Raw genomic sequence first — 22,136 nt, 5'->3', positions numbered from 1 at the left:
ATGAGGTTTTTGAAAGAATTAAAGTACCTAGTAGTTTCTGGCACTCAGTAAGTGCTCTATAAATGTCATTTCTTGCCTTCCTTAATACCCAAGTGTTAAATATTATTGTCACGATGGTAATTAGACTCTCCTCTTTCTGGCTGGGTGGCTCTGGGGTATAGAAATTCAACAGATTCTCTTAGATTTTACTTCATGTTCTGACACCACAGAGATTTTAGTGCAGGGGAACTGCTGGGCTTTTTACGTGTCTTTGAGTCACTGGAGAGAAAGGAGCTGGAACTGTTTTAGTTGATGGCAAATTCTTACAGCTCATAAGTATCTTCTATACCGTTGCAAAACTCATTCATCACCTCTGGTATTTGGGGATTTGACTTTCATGGATGTACAAATATATCATTTGCAAAAGTGGCATTTTTATTTCTACTTCTATATTTCTACTTTTTACTTCCTTCTCTTCTTTCATTATTGGAACTATTTTAAAGAAGAATTTTAACAGGGGCAATCCTGTGTGGTTCCTGTTTTTAGCCAGAATTAGCCTAATATGAGCTTTTGTTTGGAAAGATGTACTCTTATGTTAAGAGAGAAAATATTGAAACATCCCTCTCCTCATCCCTGATTTTTTTTAAGTTTAAGTGAAATTTCATTTTCTGTTTTTTTTTCCTTGTTCCAAATTTGATTTCCCCTTTCTTAAACTTGTTTGATTGGTGATTTGTTCCCTTCCTAAGTTCTTTAGGTAGGGACTTAATTCACTGTTATTTTTTTGTCCTGATATAGGCTTTCAGGGCAATACATTCTCTAAATGCTGCCTTGGCAATCTCCCATAAAGTGTTACTCCCGTAAAACCAGTCTTACCAATTTTTCCTTTGCCTCACGCTCCATTATGGTTTGGCATGGCACTGTTACTGATCATTTGTAATAGAATCTTTGATATTTTGTTCATCATGGATTTTTTGGTATTAATATTCGGGGTTTTTTCAATAGTGCATTAAAATACTATTTACCTTGGTTACTGAGTTTTTTGGTGCCCCCTTAAATTTTGCCCCTGAGGCAAGTGCCTCTCGCCTCAGCCTAGCCCTGGTCCTGCAGTAATCTGCCGGAGGAGTTCTGCTCACAGCTTTCTTTTGAAATGGAGGCCTAAAGTTCAGAGAGACTAAAACTCTCAGAGACATCAAACCAATTACATCGTCTGCCAGGAGATAATCATGTTTTCCTTCTCCTTCTACTCCTGTCATCCCTTTCCTACTACATATAGGGCTCTAAGCTCAGCAAAAGTCCTTGTCCATTTCCAGCTGCTGGCACTGAGCATGGCCACATTGCTAATAGGATGCCTGGGATCACTTCTTCATTTAGAGAGATGAAAGGCCAGGGTCTCACCCTCCAGGAATAAACCCCAAGGACTGTTGAGCTCCTCCAGATCCTTGTCAGGGCCCTTCGTGGCCCAAAGCATTCCTTTCTCTGCTGGAGTCTGTCAGTTAGCTCTGGCAAAAATCAAGTTTCCTCACCCTGAGCTTACCTCATCCACACAAGTTTCCCTGAGAAATTATGGAAAAGAAACTCTTTCTTAGACTCAAATGTCAGAACTGGAAAGGCTCTTAGAGACCATTTTGCCCCAACCCCTTCATTTAACACAACATATAACTTCCTTTGCTCTATTTCCACATTCCAAGGAATCCCCAAGGCGGCCTCATAATAAAAATCAGGAGCAAGTCAAGAGCCAATTTAATCAAGGAAGTAAACTACTATGGGACCCAGCTGTGCTCAGAGAGGAGTGAGTCATCAGAAATGCAGCCCTGGTCCCAGGATTTGTTTATTAAGGATTTTCTTCAAGGACAAAAAGAAGGATCTGTGGTGGCTCAGCTCCAAAGATTTTCTTGGGGTGGGGTGTGACTGGAAAAGGTTTGATTAGCTTTCCTCTGGGCTGGGAGTTTTAAAGGCCCTGCTTTGAAGAGCCCTGCCTTCTGACTGGTCCAGGCATTGTGGAGAAGTTGGCAAAGTTTGCCTCTGTACCTCTTACCTCCTGCCAAAAGTGCCTCTCTGGGTCCCATACTCAGAGAATCTTGCTTTCAGTTTGGAAATGTATCAAGAACACTTGCAACTGTATTAGGATGGGCTTTGAGAAGTACAACTTCTTTCACATATTTACATTTATAACAAGATTCACCTTGTGCAAAGCATTGTGGCATCCATTCCTCTAACCTCTAAACAGTAAAAGTAATTTTTGGCTACATTTTACAGATAAAGAAACTGGCTCAGAGTCTAGGTGACTTCATAAGGCCATGCAACTAGTAAGAGGCAGAAGTTTTGACTTTTGAGTCCGGAAGAATGCCACATCCTGTGCTTGTTCTACTAAGCCATGGGCACCTCAAAGGTGCTAGGGTACGCCACAGCAAACTAACTAAAAGAGAACCACATGGTTGAAACCACTACCTTGATCTGATTGGCAATGAATTCTAGCATTGTGATTGACTTTTGAGAAGCATATAACAAATCTCAGAACTTAGTGAAAGTCTTAAAGGAGACATTGGGATTCATATACAGCAACCATGAGGAATTTACCATTCTTGGAAAATTTTTGTCTCAGACTGATGGAAGACAAGGAAATATCAATTGAAGGAAATGACTTTTTTTTTTTTTTGAGGAAGATTATCCCCGAGCTAACTGCTGCCAGTCCTCCTCTTTTTGCTGAGGAAGACTGGTCCTGAGCTAACATCCGTGCGCATCTTCCTCTACTTTATATGTGGGACGCCTGCCACAGCATGGCTTGCCAAGCGGTACCATGTCCGCACCTGGGATCCGAATCGCGAACCCCAGGCCACCGAAGCAGAACGTGTGAACTTAACCTCTGTGCCACCTGGCTGGCCCCGCAAATGACTTTTAAGGGAGTTTTATTCACACATGGGGGAGGATCAGATCCCACTGTAGTTCTGGATACTATTTAGCCATGTGCAGTGAACACTAGGGGTGTGTATGTGGCAAGAGGGGGCAATGTCCACGGATAGCATACTTTCTTCAGTTTGTTTTTCCTCTAAGCCAGCCCATCTGAAAACTCTTTTTTTTCTTTTAAAGATTGGCACCTGAGCTAACAACTGTTGCCAATCTTTTTTTTTCTTTTTCTCCCCCAATCCCCCCAGTACATAGTTGTATATTTTAGTTGTGGGTCCTTCTGGTTGTGGCATGTGGGACACCGCCTCAACGTGGCCTGACGAGCGGTGCCATGTTCGCACCCAGGATCCCAACCGGCGAAACCCTGGGCTGCTGCAGCGGAGCGCGCGCACTTAACCACTCAGCCACGGGGCCGGGCCCCTGAAAACTCTTAACAGAGACCAAGAAAGCGGCATCCTTGGGATTAGAAGAGGGATTATCAAGTTAGGTGGGCAATTCTGGGAGAAACAGGGAGGCCACTGGTGGCAAAACTCGAAATAGATTGTGAACTGAGATTATTTGGGCAAATCAGGTTATTTAGGGACCTGGACATGGGTTATATCCCTGTCTCTTGGGTACTCAGCAAAAACCCAGGGTAAGATCTGAACACAAGTCTGACATTGTATCACCAGTCCTTGGAATTGGACAAGTTCCTCTCCTTTGACTCAGATATGTCTGATCAAGAAAACAGTCACATTTTTTTCATTTTTTTATTCATGCTTTTGCCCAGCTCATTGGACACCCTGTATTTGCACAGCCCAACTGCTCAGATGTATTGGGAAACACAGTCGTGTAGCACGCAGTTCACTGGCCTCATGGTAGGGGTGCTCCGGCTGGGAGGGAATGCTGCTGGGGGTAGTAAATTAAGAGGAGTGGAAGGAGTTGTTAGCTCACAGGTTAGTGAGCAGCCAGTCTAGCAGTTGTTTTTTGGCCACGTTTCCCACGGCTTCATCCAGTTGTTGTTCCTTGGCAAACTTCATGACCTCCTGAAGAAGATCTCCCACGCTGTAGCCCTTCTCTGCTGCCTTAGCCGAAACTTCGGGAAGCTGTGGCGAGAGCAGAAATAGCTTGAGTCACATGATGCTTTTAGAGAAGGGACCCAGATGGATAAAGTGAACTACCCCTCACCCACCTTCCTATCCATGATTCTAGGATTAGAGTAAAGCCTGCCGCAGATCCAGGACTGGAGACTGCTGACATGGCTTTCCTTTTTCCTTGACCCTCCTCTAATGACATAGATCAAAATGCCAAAGTTACTTTCTTTTTGAGCTTCAAAAAACAAACTCTGGAATCAATTGTGTTCACTAAGTACTTCTCACCAGGTGCTGGATCCTTCAGTTAGTCTGTGCCGATTACTAGGTCAAGGTTAGGGGTTGCTGTTCTCCTGTCTCCCTAAAAAACTATGAGACTGGAAGTAGGGAGGATTGCCTGGCTCAGGTCCTGAACTGAAAATAGTTTGGTTCAGTATTTTATTTATTTATTTCTCTGGAATTCATCTAATGTAGGAAATGCAGCTGTGGGTTGTGTGTGTGTGTATGTGTGTGTGTGGACTGCTCTTGGGCTCTAAGTACAGTTCTGCCTCACTGTCCCTCCCCATTCCAACCCTCTTTCTTCTTATGTCTTGTGGCATTGCTTACCTTCTCCAGTTGTCCATCATCATCTCCCATGAAGTAGAGCGTAGGGATGTTAAATTGGGAGGCCGCAATCCACTGAAGGACCGCCTGGAGCTGCTTCTGCAAGCTACTTGTTGAGCAATGATTATTGACGATGACTTGGGGCCCAGAAGAGTCTTGATAGTTCTGTGGCATCACACCACTCTGACTACGTCTGGAGCCACTGGCCTGGTAATTGGCGTTGTTCACCGAGGCTGCTTGTTCTTCCAACTCAGCAAGGGCTGCCCCATTGTTGCCGTACTTAGCCATGATAAGGCACAGCTTCATCACCGATTCCACAAGTTGATCTATAAATTGCCGGTTCACTTGCTTCAGCCCACTGGCAAAGTCAAGTTCTTGATTCTCCTGGCATTGTTCTTCCCCTCTGTCAGGCCTCTTGAACATGGAAGTTCCTTTGCTTGTACTGGGCTCAGAATGCTTGTTCTCACCTTCAGATATATCATCACAGTTGAACGAGCTCTCACCAAGCAGTTTCTGGATCAGCGTCAGAACAATGTTTGACATATCCAGCTTCTGGCAGTTCACATGTTGATTCTCCTTTAGAGAGGTGGAGGGTCCAGGAGCTCCACGAGACTCTAGATGTTTCATTGAAAGAGCCTTGGCAGTTTGGCCACTTCCACACTTTTCGTATTGGGCACTCCGAGCTGTGTAGCTTGTGGAAGAACCAGGACAGTCTTCTTCATATAGATCTTTGCCCTTGGCCTGCTGGGTCAAATGGTACTGGATCAGCATAAGAGCGGAGACAATCAAGTCCTTCGCGAGTGAATCTGTGGAAGGGCTGATCTTTTCTCTTTTTTCCTCCCTATTGGCACATGGTTTGCTAGTCATCTTGCCTTGGTTTCCCTGCTTTTGATTCCACATGGTCAGGCTCTCCTTAAGGATGTGTTCACCGACTTTCTCAGCACTGGTCAAGGACTTGCACTGCTCTGGTCTCATTTTGCCCTGGTCCTTCCCCTTCATTTCAGCTTTCATGGCTGAGAATTCGAGACTTTGGTTCTTGCACTTGGGATCTTGGGACCCAGCTTTCAAGGATGCATACGAGACACTCTGTGATTTAGTCTCCTTCTTCTCGCCAAGTAGGGCACCGACCAGGCGCTTCAGCATGGCCTCCATGATATCTGCCGCATTTTGTTTCCCGTGGTTGAAAAGATTTCTCTTGACAGCTGAGACAAAGTCTGAGTCAGTCATCAGGACCCCAGTGATGTTATGTAGGTTCTTCATGCAGGAATCAATCAAATCGGACACAATTTCCTTGGTGTGTTTTAACAACACTCTCTTCAGCACCACACAGGCTGGGATCGGCTTCCCAGAGCTATGCACTTTCAAGGTCTTCATAACGGAGAACATCATGTCAGAAGCCACTTGATTTGCGTAAACCATGAGTCCTTTGCTAATGGAGTCTGCGAATTCCTTGCTATCTCTTTGGAACATCTGTTTGTCTCCGCTCTTGCTCTTGTTGGATAACTCACTATACATAAAGGTTTTCCGCCCGCCATCTCTGCTGTCCTCCCCAGTGCCCCGCATTTCTGCAGAGGTCACTTCTACAGCATCATGGGCCATTTCAGAAGCGATCTTGCTCAAAGCACTGCGGAGGCTGTTCTTCCCTTTGTCCCCAGGAGGTGGATAGATTGAATGATGAAAGCATTTGTTTCTACCTTCCAACTTCTCCTTGATTTCTTTACGGGCCATCTGGATTACCAAAGAAGATAGTCGGTTGATATAGAATGAAAGGTCGTCCACGGAACATTCGCCACCAGGAGAGATAACTGCCCTCTGAGTGTTAGGAGATTTGGGTGAGGGAGTGGAAGGGCTCTGGTTATTGTTGGTGTTTTTGGCTGCTGTCATTTCTAGATGTCGGCTTTGAGGTCCGTTGGTCACATAATCCATGTTCAGCTGATCAGCATAGACTCTGTAGCAGTTCCCAGAGGGTAATTTATGGAATTTACCCTCTGTTTCTCCTACTTTATGCTTACAGCTAGAGGCTGAGGGGCTCAGTGCGTGTTGGAAACCCAAAGCATACTTCTGGAGATCACTGAGAAGCCAGTTGAAGACACATATGTGATCAGAGGGAGTTTGTTTGAAAAGGCACACAGATCCCTCCGTCTAGAAAAAGAAGAACACCTATCCATAAGAGTCTGGGTAGGCTACTTCTTTTCCTTATTTTATTTAGAAGATACATCTTCTAAATAGCACAGATTAGGGATTTGACCTTTAGGATTTTCATGGGAACATAACACACAATTATACCCATTAATACACTTTCAAGCACAAGTGGCAGCAACAAAAGCTCAGAATATATATATTTGTACACTTTACACACGTGTTATCAATATATTTGTCAGTTTTATCTGAGTATTTGTGCTTATCTCAATATGTGTCAAAAATGTGTCAGAGTCTGTTGTGTGTGTATATGCACACCAATATAGCAATTCATGAGTGTGAACATCTCAATAGTTGTGAGAATGTCAGTCTGTATTGTTAGTATGTGAAAATGTGCCTGTGTGTATGTGCATGCATATATGTATGTCAATGCACATGTGTGACTGACTATGTGGAAGCCTGTGTAATAATGTGTTGACATCAATACCCATTGTATATGTCTACTGTACAGGCCAACATGCATGTTAGTGTGTATATTTTATACACATGTGAATGTAAAACTGAGTGTGTATGTCAGTGTGTCTCTGAATATATAAATGAGCAAGTATTGATTTGAGTGATCTGCATATATGTTTATGATATAAATCCAATATCATGTATCATGCAGCTATAAATATATTTATATATGTTAAAGCATAAATTAACATACATACTTATTAATATATTAATGTCTAATTAATGTATAATGTATAATATATTTATAAGTGTGTATGTTAAAATATGAACATGTACAAATAGGTGATTGTATAAAGACTGTGTATGTCAATAGATAGGGTATCAATTTATGCTATATTTATAAGATGCTATGTCACTGCTTGAGAATGTGTGTCAGTGTTGCACACACGCTGACATTTGAGTATGTGTGTGAATACATGAGAGGGGATGTCATTGCATTTATCTCATTGTGTGTATCAATACATACAAACATGAGTTAATGAATATCTGTCACTTTGAGTTTGTATGCGTGTTATCGACATGAGGTATATTTATAAATGTGTATTCCAAAACCTGAGTCTGTATGGTCACTATGTTTTGATTAAGGCTTGTGTGTGTTAACATGTGTGAGATTATGTTTATACATGGTGTGCATGGATTTATATATCCACGTTTATGTGTGTCACATGTGGGCATGTCAATGCATCTGACTCTGTATAACTGTATATCTTTGTATACATGTGTAAGTCATTATTTATGAATAGGTCAATATATATGTTTGTTATATCCATGCTTGTATGTATTTGTCAGTGTCACATGTAGCCAGGCCTGTGTGTGTCATTGCTTGTATAAGTCATTTTGTTTTTAAAGATTGGCACCTGAGCTAACAACTGTTGCCAATCTTTTTTTTCCCCCCTGCTTTTTCTCCCCCTATCCCCCCAGTACGTAGTTGTATATTTCAGTTGTGGGTCCTTCTAGTTGTGGCATGTGGGACACCGCCTCAACATGGCTTGATGAGTGGTGCCATGTCCACACCCAGGATCCAAACCGGTGAAACTCCAGGCCGCTGAAGGCGGAGCGTGCAAACTTAACCACTCAGCCATGGGGCCAGCCCCATAAATCATTTTTTTAACGTATATAAATGTATATATCAATGTGTGTGTCACTTTGTGTAAATTTATATGTGTGTGTACACACACATATTATATATGTATATATAATGTATATGTACATATGTACATATGTGTACATATACATACATACATATACATTGTATATAATATATATGTATATATATCATATATAGAGAGAATATACATGCTTGTGACTGTGTATGCCCATGTCTAGATATGTGTATTTGTGTCGTGCACATCTTCCACATCTTCCACTCAGTGCTAAGTACCATTGCCCTCTTTGCCCCTTCCATTGCTTCATCTCTTCTCTTTTCGCTGAATTCCTGGAAATGTGAGGTCATGATAAAGTCAACTTTTTGCAAATGGGCTTAAGTTACAATCAAGGAGATCTGCATTGTGTGTAGGAAATATGGGCTGCTCTTTAAAAATAAACACAAGGTGTAATTTATCCCTTTCTTAAGACTCCAAAATGGAGTTGGCTACCCCCAACTGAACCCAAAACCCTTTGGAGAATATTTTGTAACTGGTTTTTCCTTCCTCAGAGGCCGCTCTCATCACTCCAAAGGTGTCTGGGGCCAGAAATGATGTTTCTGGTTATAACGTGAGCCTAGGGACACAGAACAAGAAATAGTTGACTCCTTTGTGCTAAAGCTGAATATACTGTTCCAATACCGGCCACTCTAGGCTTATAGGGCTGTGAGGGTGACTTGACATGTGCTCTAATGCCCGCCCCAAACTAGAGGCCTAACAGATATAATTTAGGATATTTACACAAAAGCAAAAAGATTCTGTATGTGACAGTGGTGTGCAAGTCTAATTGCTTCTAACTTTATGCTACCCGACAGCCTGGGTAATCTCTTAGACAACAGGGTGGGGACCAGGCAACCACAGCTCTTGGTCATCGTGGATCCTCTCTGCTCCATATCTTCGTTCTTCATTGTCGAACGCTGGGCAATGTAGGGCACAGAAATCGACTACAAGCCAGCAAAGAACATTGCACAGGATCTTGCTTATAAGCCCATATGTTTGCTAGGATGAGAATAGCAAGATTCTGTTTGAAGTAGGTACCTGAAATCAAGAAAGGCATCCGAGCCTCTGTGATTAGTGCCGTTGTTAGATACCTGGGCATTGAACTTACCGTGACTCTGAACTTAAGCTTGTGTTCTCTAGAATGTCATAATATTCAAATTTATGGGCCTGTTTGACAGTAGTTCTCTTACTATCTCTGTACCAGAGTCCTCAGACTCAGCATTGGGCTCTGAGAATTAGAAACGGTGGACTCAGAGGCTAAGTATACCTTAGACTGGTCTTGCTTTTCAGTATCCTTGATCACAATAATCTCTTTTTCTTCCAGATTCTCCAGGTTTAAGCCACCGTCTGAATTGGAACCACCAGCATCCTATGGAATTAAGGGGTGAGATTCTTATGAACAGTTGCTTTTTGAGACATCCCCAAGCTGCCCCGTAGGCTACTACTTCAAAGCATAAGTGTCATGTCTCTTATTGTCACTTTTCTTTCTGAAGGAGAAGTAGGCTTGTAGTGCTAGCTAATCTCTGAAGAATGAGATAAAGTTCCTCCCATAAATTACTACTCCCCCCACCCCTGGGAGGTATTCACAAAGCCATCAGTCTTAGGAACCATATCCATTAATCATCAACCTTTTGAACAGGGTTTTTTTTTCACTTTTCTGACATGCTATCTTCCATTCTTTCAGCCCTACCAGCAACTTAAACAGAGTTTAAAATGAGATTTCGTATCTAGAGTGACAGTAAATTCTGAACCAGGGATCCTGGGCTCATGAGAATGATGGCTTTCCACCTGAGTCCCCTCCATCTTTCTATCCTCTGCCACAACCTTTCCCTTTCCTCATGCTGTCACTGATAAGCCTTCTCAGCGGTTTCCCACCCATCCCAATTCTGAGAGGAGCAGAGAATACCCACCTTGGAATCTTTATCTTCTGCTGTCAAGGTGGACACATCGACAAAGCATATCTGCATCGAATTAGGGGGGTGAATTTAGAAAAACTCTAGAGAAAAGGCTGTAATTTCCCTTTCTGGGAGAAGATAATAGCACCTACCTTACAGTGTTCTCCTGAGGATTGAGTGAGATAGTACATGTGAAGCTTTTAGCAGAGCGTCTATACATAGCAAGCACTCAATCAACGTTAATATAATGATTATCATTAGGCAGACAGAATCTTTGCATTACTACGTTTCCTAAATGAGGATACCTACCTGTTAGGGAGAGGCTCAAAACACAATGTCTACATTTATTGAGAAGGCTGACACAAACTCAAAAGTGAAATGTATTAGAACTTGATTCTCCTGGCTCCCAGTTTAGAACATTTTCAACTACACTAGTGTTCCCCAAATGTGGTATTTTACTATTGATGCTATAGAAGATTTTAGGTGGTACATGGATAAGCATTTCTGTGTTTAATAGGTGCATTTTTTGTTGTGTATTAGGAAAAATACATATTAGAACATCAAACCTGTGATATTATGGATAATATTGCTTAGGGTGACGGCAATTTTTAAATGTAAGTCAATTTTAAAGACATTGCAGAAATACATATTGAGTAAATAATAGTATAAGTGGCATTGAACATGATAAAAGTGTGAAATACTAGGCAAATCACTTGAAATTTGGGAAACAGCATGAAGTATTTTGCCCTCCTAAGGGAGCCCCACTTTAGTGTAACTTACCGGTAGCTAGGCAACATTATTATGACTTCAGAGGTGTTAGGTAATAGGGCCTGGTAGCTCAGCAACCACCACTCCTCCCTCCCCTCAGGTCCCCGCCCCCCCCCGCCCCGCCCCCCCCCACCCCGCCGCCCCCTCATCCCCCTCCCCCCCACCCCCCCCACGTTCCTCCTCCAAACCCCGCCCCCCTCCCCCAGCTGCTGTACATCACTCCCCATCCTGCCCCTTTGATTTGTCCCATTGTGACGTATAAACCCGCTGGTCCCCCACAGACCTTACTGAGCTTGGTTTCCTGCAGAAGTCACAGTATCACCCTCCGTTAGTCTATCCTGGGCTCTGGGATATCTATACCCATACCCCAATCCTTTCTACTCCTTAGTAGGAATCATTTTATATCATACCACTTTCCGGCTCTGATCTTGCTGTCCCGTTTGGCTGTAGAGATCTACCTTGCACACGTCCCTATGGCTGTGTAACCAGTCAATATGATCAGACATCTGAAAGAGAAAGAAAAGAAATCTGAAAGACTTATGTATGGTTTCTAGAAACTGGCTCAGTTTGGATAAGAATCTCTGGCGGGCTTCCTGAAACCCGTCTTCGTGTTTCATATAGGTTTAGGCTAGGAACTGCTGGGGTGCGCAGTGGCGGAAGGACACTCTGAAGCGTTTGAACTTGATGATCGGGATCATCATCTTTTAGCACAATATAGTCTCCTTTAATTTAGACTTCCCACACCAAGTATTTGGAACCATGGGAGTATCATATTGACTTGGGAGAACACCAGTCAGGAAAAATGGCAGGCTGGGAAGTAAATTTAAAAGGATATCTAGAAACTGTGGGGATTAAATTTAGTGATTTACTTCTACCCAACGGCACTAACTAAATCTCACCTGTCTCCGCTTTTCTTTACTCACTTTTGGGAATCAAGTTCACCTTATCCCCTTTAACTGAATTTTAGCTCAACCACAGGCTTTCTCATTACATTAAAGAAAGTGAAATTAGGTAAATAGCCGTAATACTTACCACGTAGGGCTATTGGAAAAGACTAAGGTCAATACCGGTAGAGTGAATAAATAGTCCTTTTTATTAAAACAACATATACGATTCCAACATGTAGAACAAGTCTCTGAATGTTGAGAAAACTCAGTCTAAAAGCCATTGATATAACCAAGAGACAAATGTCTGAGGGAAGACCAGACCCTGATCCCGTCAGACCAAGTTTAATTTTATTTTTAAAAGGAAACATAATCTCTGCCAACTTCCTTCAACCCCCCTTACCATCTCTGACCCCAGTCCGGAACTAAAGGGAAAGAGGAAATGGCAGAAGGCACTATTTTTTGCTGTGTAAGACACAGTTGTTTTGGTATCTTGGGCTTGAATTTGATTTCTTTTTAAAATTTAGTAAGAGAAACCTGTTTTCGCCAAGTATTAGAGAGTTATTGAATTCCTTTCCCCCAACTTCCTTCGAAATTTAGACCTCTTTAATCTCTAGCTCCCTCCCTCCCCCTCCTTCCCCCTTCTCTTCTCCTCCCTGCCTCCTTCCCTCCCTCCTTTCCTCCTCCTCCCTCTCTCACTTCCTCCCTTCCTCCTTCCCTCCCTTCCTCCCTCTCCCTCTCTCTTCCCTCCCTTTTTTTCTCCCTTCCTCCCTCTCTCATTCCTCCATTCTCCCTCCCACTCTCTCCCTCCCTCTTTCCATGTCTCTCTCTCTCAACATTTTTATAACAGCTATCCTCTGAGGCTATCCTTTCACATGAGAAATAATACTACATCCCTATACTTTACCATTCTCCCAAGATCTTCTTGAGTTCTCCCGGCAAGAATCTCTGCAAATCCCTGAAAAAGATTTAGGAAAAGGCTTCCCACACCCTCAGAAGAGGGAGTTTCTTTTTTTCAAGAGCTAGAGACCACTAGTCTAGAAAAAAAGAGGGGGAGGCACAGAAGTCCCTCATGTGATTTGGATATAGTCTCAGTCAAAATCCTAAAGAACTGTAAAAAAAAAAATATATGAACTTATTACCTTGATGATGAAGTTGTTTTAGACTTTTGGCTGAAAGCGTCCACCCAGAAGGGAGATGTGCCCCTTTAGATGGAACTGGGCTGTGCCAAGTTTTTGGGCACTTGGAGCTGGCTGCCACCCCCGTCAGCTGTTGGACGAGACTGATGGGCCAGGCTTTTCCCTGCTGTCTTTAACCCTGGGGTGTGACAGCAGAGTTTATTGGGTCACAATGCCTGAAACCATAGCAACCTCAGCAAAGGCGTGGCAGGCTGGCACATCAGTAGCCCCTCACGTCAAAAGCACATCAGGCTGTCTGCCGTGTGGCAAACTTTTTCTGTTCTGTCTAGGAGAGTACACATATTTCTTTCACATTTTGTCCAGCTCACAACCCCTTGAGACCTCCTTTCTCTTCCCTCTTCTTCCTAGACTTTCAGAACAATCTAATCATATTAGTTACCAGTTTAGTGGAGGTCTGTAATTTTCATGTACAGAATTACCACCAGCCTTTGTGAATGAAACAGTATTAATTTTCACATCTTAGCTTATTTCTCTTTGGATTTGGCACTTGGGATTCAGAGTTACGTAGCAAGAGATCCTTAGATTTCTGTGTAGAAACAGAGAAATGTATGTCAAAGTCCTTTCTAGGCATCCTGAATAAAATTATGAAAATACAGAGTTGGAGGCTGCCTTAGCAGCTTCTGTGGTTTCACCTCATAATCAAGACACCCCCTTAGCTAGTCAAAACGAAATCAGAAGATGCCCCTACCTTTGTAGTTATCAGAGTAGGCTATTTCGTAGGACCTTGGAATAACTTTTTCTTGTCAATTTGGATGCTGTGATGACCCTTCCAATCTGACCCAAGATGTTGCTTCTTTTCCTCAACCCTCCATACTTTCCTAAAGCCTGACCACCAGTTGGTACCAGAACTTCTACTTGATGGCATTGCTGTTTCTATAGAGAACAGTGACAGCACAAAATTGGGGGCTCCATTTTAGGATTCTGAGTGTCTAAGTGGTCCAGCAAGCTCTAACCTTCATCAGGAGATATAATTAGCCCAGAAAAAAGCCAGTCCTCTTGGGACAGGGTCAGCCTTTCATAGACTCCTCAAGCCATGAAAGATCTTCAGCCCCACTTCTTCTTCATTATGGCCAGTGCTGGCTTGCTGGCTACAGTGTTCTTTAGAGGATTATGCATTACACTTGGAGATGCCTTCAGTTTAGCCCCAGTTTGGAAACATTAGCCCACGACAAAATGGTTCTCACTGTGCCCAGGTTCATCTTGTCTTCTCCTTGTCCTTTCTCCACATGCCTCCACTTTATCCTCATGCATGTGAATAAATGCAGCTGAATTAAAAATCAGTTGAGATGACCCCCTAAATAATAAAGTTTCATATTCTTGGTTCTACCTCCATTCTTCTTTTCCTTGTTACCCCTGAGATTGTTTGTCTTAGCCCTGCTGTACAATTTTGATCTTGTTTGTTCATGGCATCAAAGAGAAAGAGAGCTGGACATTTCTTAAAAGGTGGCAAGACAGATTCTACTCAGGCTACTACAGTAGGGGAGAGAGACTTCAGAAGAATAGAGCTCATCTCCACTGACACAAAAGGCAGGAGGCTTTATAAATGCAGAGGTGTGCTAAAGGAAAAGTGTTGAGGGAAATTTGTGTGTGGGGGGAGGTTGATCAAGGTGATTAGGCTATCTGTATTTACTAACTGTTACTTATCAAAATTAGGCTCCTACCCTTGAATAGAGACTGGGAGAAGAGGGCCCTATCTTTCTTGATGATTATACATTTCAAAGGGATGGCTCCCAAGTCCTTGTGACAGACACTCTTGAGTTGTAGAAGATACATCTCAAAGGGACAGACAAAGGATTTACAATCGCAAGTTTTCTAAAGTAAATGTTCTAAGAAAAGGGAGGTCAGGGGCTTCTACTCAGGTTTTACTTTAGGGAGGCTAGGGTCATCATCCTAGGGACATGCCCTAGAGCTGATAGAAACTATGCTAGTGTTTCTTCAAGTCTCTTAATGTAGGGAGAGGATAAAATTGTTTGTGCTGAAAGTTGCCATTCTTATAGGCCAAGGTTGAGGCCTGGTTGGGAAGAGGTCTCAGAGGAGCCTGACTATGTCAAATCATCATGCTGTGTAACTTAAATATATATAATTTTTACTAAAAAATAAATTTTGGTCAAGGAGGCAGTCTGTCAGTGGTGATAAGCTAAAATCCACAGTACAGAACCTGGTTTTCCTATATCACCCTTTTATCAAGGGAAAATTTAGATGATTAAAGAAAAAGTTAGACCTCCTATATCTGGCTCATATCTGTGGAATAAGAAGCAAAGCAAAGAAATGTTTATTTATTCTCCAAGCACAAGAATGTATATCCCTAAAATTAAAAAACCAAAAAATCCTCTATGTTCTCCCAGCCCAGAAGGGAACAACCATGATCTGGGCCTGGAAAATGTCTTACCAAATCCCCTAAATGACAAAGAGAACTATTACGGATGATTAGAGCCCTGTCCCATGGCACCCCAATCCTGTCATCCTGGAGGCTAACCAGGAGCAAACAAGAGCAACATTTGCATGGGAAACCAATTAACAAAAATGTAAGGAGGCACAGTCATAGGTAATAGTATATCCACTGCCTCTTCTTTCTCTCAAGAGGCTGAGGCTCTCAAACTGGCCTGTACTTGATGTGGGGTCGGTGAGCGGAGGAGTCAAAAGAAAGATTTCTTGGACTCTCAAGATCTGGCAGTAGTGCTCTTTTATTTAGAGAATAGTGTGGAATAGCATGGGGACAGGACCCATGGGCAGTCAGAGCTGCTGCTGCTGGCATGGGGACAGGACCCATGGGCAGTCAGGCTGCTGCATGGGGACAGGGCCCACGGGCAGGAGGAGCCACTGCTGCTGCCCCCACTACTGCTACCAACATGGGTGGAGAGTAAGGCCAAACCTAAGGCACAGGTATGTGAGCCATCTCTCCACAAGACAAAGGAAAGAACATGCAAAAAAGTTAAAATGGTATCAGTGCAGGTGGGGTCTGGCCATTAGGTGGTCCCACAACTTTTAGATAAGAATCAAATCGGATTAAGTAAAGGCCAGAAGCCACCACCCTAAATACTATCTTCAGCTAAAGACAAAGGAGGATGTTGGGGGGGGGGTCAGTTACATGAGGTTGCCAGATAGTAACCAACTTAAGTCCTTGCCTTCCCCATTAAGAGTTTCCAGAGATAATACCATCCTGCCTTCTTCCTGTCACAGAGAGGGAGGCATCTTTACAGACGGAGGTTTCCCTTACAAATGTAAATATTTCCCAACAAAGGGCAAGCAAACTCCGCTCCGGGGAGCCTGCTTCTCATCTACAGTTTTAAAATTAACCAGCCTAAAATCCTCATCATAAACCCGCCCTGAACCCATTTGGCCCTGAAATCTTTTGGGGATATGGACGATGGTCAGTCTTCTGTAACTACTTCCGGCTGTGCAAGGTCGTAGAGCTGTCCCTAAATGGGGCCGTAGGTACAGGTAGGAGGTTCAGCGGACCAGAAGGTTGCGCCTGTGGAGTCCAAGGCTGACAAGGTGTACAGATCCTCTGGAGATGAGAGAATCATTTGATGAGAGGTGGTCCAGGAGATGAAACTTTGTTGACATGCAGAAGATAAACAATGAAATAGACAACAAATTATAATAAGAAATAACCCAATGAATAAGGTTTTGATAGTAGTCCAGAAACCTGGACTGACCAAGAGTTCAACCAATCATTTAGAGATAGGGTAGAGTCAGACATGGGCTTAATTTGGTGGTTCATATCAGAGAGGAAGCCAGAGATATTTTGATGGTAGTCAGGAATATAAACACAACGTTCAGTTTTTATAATGGCACAAGTGCCCCCCTGTGCTGCTGTCAAGACATCCAGTGCCATTCGGTTTTGGATGGCTGCCTTACGCATTTGGGATACTTCTAAATCAAGCAGCAAAAGGCTATGTTGTGTGTCATTTAATGCTTTCATAGTAAATTTGTTTAGAGCTTCCATGTGCCAGATGACACTTTCGATTCCTAACTGGGGAAGGAAAATTGAGGCAACATGGTCATACCAGTGGAAGACAGAGCGTGTCCACCGCTGTTGCAGGTTTGGCAGGTTAGCAGGAGGAGATATAGCAAATGTAGTTCTACCTTGCATCCAGATGAAGCCTAGGGTGCATCGTCCAATCCATCCAGGTGGCAGCCAGGGCCATAAGCTGGAGCCACATAACCACTGAGTGCCATTAGGGGCTAACCAATGTACGCTGGGCCATCTATCTCAGTCAGTCCCAAACCAATCAGTATTTCTTAAGGCTATGGTATGAGAACACATATAACGGGGAATTTTTCCCATAGGTCGGGTGCTATTAGGCCATGTGTCACAGGTGTGATTGGTTTGTTCCCAACATAGAGTGGCCTTTTGACTGAGTTGACCACTAGTAGGAGTGAGCCAAATATATTCGTCCCAAATTTGATATAGTCCATCCTGTGTGTATCGATAAGTTGGGGACTTTACCTTTGGAACTTGTTGTTTATGATCCACCTGTGACAAGGCAAATCTAGTTAGTATTTGGGCAGTAGTATTGAAGGAAAAGGTTTGATTGTGGCTAGGGAACTCCCTGATATCAGAGATGGATGGCCACAAGGAGACATTATGATTAGTAATAGATGAATCTTGTAGAAGAAAAGAGATAGAATCTAATATCCATGAATGCATACTAAGCTTCTACTGAAACATAATTTTTCTCTCTAAAATCACCCTCATTTTTACAAGATAGCCAAATTAAGATTAACTGGTTTGCAAAATAAGTGTAGTTTCAATAAAACTTGGTTCAATTATTTACATAAGTGCAGCAAGTATAGCAATTGATTATACAGGCTCTTTTAAATCTGCTTTGCGGGAATTTTTGAGGAATCTCAGATTGAACTGTAAAGTCCTCTTGAGGCCAGAAAAGCCAAGCCAAGGACTTGCCATCAGATTTTGCCTGCAGTACCTACAGGTTTGGGTGGCCTCCTCTCTTCTTGAGGTCCCCAAAATATTCTGAGGTTCCTTGAACCTGCCAGACAAGCAAGCTTCCTTACTTACCGGGTAAGTTTGCCAGAATCTCTGTAAACAACGTACCAGGCCCATATTTCCAAGTGGCTTTATTACCAGAAAGTCCAATCTTTGTTCCTGAAAGGCAGTATTGTCATATCCGAGCCTGTATGTTTCTCTCAAATATGACATTCCAGTCAAAGCCTTGGTAATATAACCAATGTGTCCTGTTATACGGAGAACAGATTCTTATTGAACTTATGCAAATATTGCCACAACATAACCATACTCACTCACAAAGAGTTTCCAAATTCTGGAGGGATCAGGTAGGGAGAAAAAGATAAATGTTTCAGTTTTGCTCATAAAGGTATAATTTCACCGAATTGCTATAAGTCATAGTTAGCATAAGAGAAAAGATTTCCTTAAATCTGAGAAAACAAAACACATCAAAAACAATATTTCAAAGTCATAAAAAATTATAATCATCCTCATCAGTTCATACAGTCCTGTATAATTGATTATTGAGTTTAATCTTCTGTTAGCAGATCTATGAGCTTAGTTTCTGTTAGAATTCTGTAATTTCTTACCCAGCTCAGTTTTACAATCTGAAAATTTATCAGAAACCTGTAGTTTAGAATCTCATGTCATAATCCTTTCCAGGAATTTCTCTGAAGATGAAACATATTCGCAAAAGCAAAAGGCATCACAGTAAAAACAGCAACTATCTGCAAATGGACAAAAGACTCAAAAGGGCAATTGACAAAGAAACTTGGCTACTTCTGTGACATATAACACTTTAAGATAATAACTGGAGTTATGACTGATAACCAGGACAGATCAAAATGTTAGGAATGCTATATAATTTTAAGACATTTATATCAATAGCATTTACCCACATAATACCACATAAGAAAGTTTATCATCGCTTATTTGACAATGCTTCCCATGTAGTTTAATAGACCAAATAAGCCTAATTAGTTTAGTATCCTTCAAAAGAAACCCTTCTATTCAGGACTTGAATATTTTTGACAAGAAGCTTGTCAAAAATACCAAAAGACTTTAAAACACTTGTTCAAACAAGTGTTTGAACTTACTGTGAGAGAATGCTCAGGTATCCATTCAAAGTGACAACAGAAACAGTCAAGAGCAAACAACAGTCAAAAAATTTTTAGAACAGACCTCTTTCTCTCTGAACATAGGAAATTAACAAAACATAGATTTTCTGTCTTTAAGGTAGAGTTAGAGCAGGCCAAAAGTTCAAGAAAGTTATCCTTTGAGAGAAAACCAAATTTTAATTTCTGCACCAGCTTATTTTTAACATTAAAACTCATTCACTTAATTGGATTTAGTTTAGTCTACTTGACCAGGCATAAAACTCCTTTCAGAATTTCTCCTTCACAAACCTTCTACAACTTTCTTTTTGCCTTCAGAATTTGTCCCAAAGTCTTTCTTTTTTCCTTTCTAGTACATTAGGACAAATTTATCTTTCTTAACCCAACAAAAATACTTCCATTCTTTATACCCTCTTTACTGAAAACATACATTTCAACTTTCCTTGAATACAGAGCTGTTTTCCTTATTAATTTCCAGTAGCTTTAATTAGATATGTTAATTAGAACTTTTAACCCTTAACAGGCCATAGTAAACACTAAAAGGTAAGCAATTACGAATTGTCTTTTATATCAGCATTTTAAACACTTCACAATTTCTAGAAACATGCCACTTCACAATAAAACACAAGGCATGCTTTTTAATAGTCCCAAATGCTTTTAGCATCTTTACAATAAGAAGCCAAAAGTAAATAACTTCAATATGTTTAGCAATAGTGTTTGTGTTCTAGTCAATCCAAAAATGACCCAGATACTCAGATTTTTATCATTTAACTTAACTTGGCAAAACTCTAAAGTTTGAAGTTACCAAAAAGAATTTGGAAGCTGTTTTTCTCCAAGTATACAGACCATAAAAGTTATTGTACCCACTTTTACCTATTTAAACCGTTTGTTTCCAACAATTATGTTCAGATTACCCACGAAAATCTCATGAGACATTAGACAAAACTGGTCATCATTTAAAGCTATTATTTTGCTGTTGAATTTAGCAGACAACGTGAACTTATTTGACTAGTAAACACAGGCTGCATGCCTGCATCATGTGCAAATGCCGACAACTCTGACAACAAGACTATTTTCAATCAAACCAACAAACTTGAACAAGCTTTCATTTACCAAAGATTAATTCACTTCACGTTAACTGTGAAAGACACTGGGTTAATTTCTGCTACATTTAGAATTTATGTAAGCACTTACTTTAAGCCAATTAAACAGAGCTCTTGATTTCTCAGAAACTGGGTTGTAACTCAAATGACATCATAGGTTGATCTACCTGTCTGACTGCATCACAAAGGCACAGAGAAACCCCTCAAATTTTCTCCAAGATGGAGTTTCTGGGGCATAACCCATCCAATTGCAAGTGTTTCCAATTGGTTAGAATGTACCCCAGCAGTGAGTCTCTGGGGATGCTTAGGGCATTCCCCATGGCAGTAAAGCTGGTGTCTGACTGACTGCAGCCTGGAGAAAGGGTTCAGAGGCCGAGTGTGGGTGTTGACATAGTTATAAGATTTAGTCAAGTCCCGCTCAGCCTGGGCACTTTGTCTCCGAGCCAGCACAGTTCAGGCAGGGAAGCAGGAGACAAAGGCCTGGAACTGGCTGGAGGCTGGGGCTCCCAGCGCCAGCGCTGAGAGTTAAGTCCCTGGCAAAAGCGTTTCAAGTTTTCAATTTTACAGACGGTCTAGGTTCTGCTCAGATCCAGCCTGAACTTAACCTCGACTTGGTGACAGCAGAGAAGGTGATGAACAAGACAAAGAAAGGAAAAGAAAAGATCAGACCTCGCCCTCCTGGCCTCTTCCAGAGGGTTATCAAGATAAGAGTCACACAGCAGTTCCCGTGCTGGGGCACACTATCCTAGCACAACAGTTCATAGAATAAATCACAGGTGTCCTACCCTCATAATTGACTCAGTAGGTGACTAAAGTACTCAATGAGTCAACCGTCAAGAGAGGGCACCCCACTTAGGGTTGCTGGGGTGATCAGGCCCAGAAACCCAAAGTTGGGGCTCCCAGGGGTGGAGCCTTTTACTCTATAAAGATTTCTTTGTTTCTCAGTTGCAAAGCTCAAAAGGAGACGAAAATGGCCATTGTAACTCTAAGAGAGATGAAAGAAACGGGTCCATTACCTTGAAAAATCCCCCCTGAACCTAGGGCAGCATTCTGCCATTGTTCCTATTGTGGGGTTCCTATAGCAAGGGGTGATGGGGGCATCCCCCGGCATTGCATCCCTTGTATACCTTCCCTGTTATGCCTGGCAGTAACAGGTGCCTGGTGAATGGTCCCCGAGAGAAAAGGAGAACTTTAAGAGAGATGAAAGAAAAGGAGCCATTACCTTGAAAATCCCCCCATTGGGGTTCCTGTAGCAAAGGATGATGGGGGCATCCCTTGAACATCTTCCCTATTCTGCCTGGCAGTAATAGGTGCCTGGTGAATGGTCCCCAGGATAAAAGGATAGAGAAAAACAGTGAGGAATTTTCCGCCAGTCTGGGGGACATTCTACCCAATCGCATCCTGGAGCCATTCTCCCAAGAAGGGGTACCCATACTCAACCGAAGGTTAGAGTTTGGTACTTTCCCTGAACTGGAGTCCCAATTGGGACTTTCCTGCAGTTCAGAGCATGGTCAGGTGCCATAGGGAGGGATTCCAATCCAGCCTTAGGAAAAGAAACCTTCCACGGGAGTCTTGGAGATTGGCAACCGTCCTAATGACTTAAGTGGTTGACCCGTGCCCAGGTAAAATTTATATATTAGAGATAGAGTCAGGAAGGAATGGATTAATTCATTCTACATCACCCTGAGGCTTAAGGTACTGATTCTCTTCAAGCTGAATGCCATGATTTGCCCCATGGAGTAGCCATGGGCAGCAAACATGGATTCATACAGCCGTCCAAGAAAGTTCCCGATGGAGAAATGAATTTAGATCCATCCTCGAAAAAGAGAAAGGCACAAGGAAAAAGGGCA

The 22,136-nt window shown here is 42.3% G+C and overlaps 1 protein-coding gene across 1 annotated transcript; it reads right to left on the bottom strand.

Annotated features, from left to right (window-relative positions):
• Window positions 1-3,643: 3,643 nt before the first annotated feature.
• On the bottom strand, window positions 3,644-13,174 carry AKAP4 (A-kinase anchoring protein 4). Its single transcript, XM_014827165.3, has 6 exons — window positions 13,043-13,174; window positions 11,427-11,522; window positions 10,264-10,314; window positions 9,621-9,722; window positions 4,560-6,698; window positions 3,644-3,968 (listed from the first exon to the last, which is right to left on the bottom strand). Exons 2-6 carry the CDS (start codon window positions 11,520-11,522, stop codon window positions 3,813-3,815), a joined length of 2,544 nt encoding a protein of 847 aa, XP_014682651.1. The 5' UTR covers window positions 13,043-13,174; the 3' UTR covers window positions 3,644-3,812.
• Between the last annotated feature and the right edge of the window lie 8,962 nt (window positions 13,175-22,136).

Source organism: Equus asinus, chromosome X (genome assembly GCF_041296235.1).
Source record: "Equus asinus isolate D_3611 breed Donkey chromosome X, EquAss-T2T_v2, whole genome shotgun sequence".
In the NCBI taxonomy this organism is placed as follows: Eukaryota; Metazoa; Chordata; class Mammalia; order Perissodactyla; family Equidae; genus Equus; species Equus asinus.
The sequence above is the reverse complement of the archived record's forward strand: the minus strand, read 5'-3'. Positions and strand labels throughout refer to the sequence as shown.

Bases quoted from the DNA above. Each gene is read 5' to 3' on its own strand.
- AKAP4 (XM_014827165.3), bottom strand. From the start codon at position 11,522: ATGTCTGATCATATTGACTGGTTACACAGCCATAGGGACGTGTGCAAG. The intron at 10,315-11,426 runs GTATGATATAAA...AATTCGATGCAG, and splicing joins AAGATCAGAGCCGGAAAGTG to ATATGCTTTGTCGATGTGTC. The intron at 3,969-4,559 runs GTAAGCAATGCC...CTCTCGCCACAG, and splicing joins ATGATGGACAACTGGAGAAG to CTTCCCGAAGTTTCGGCTAA.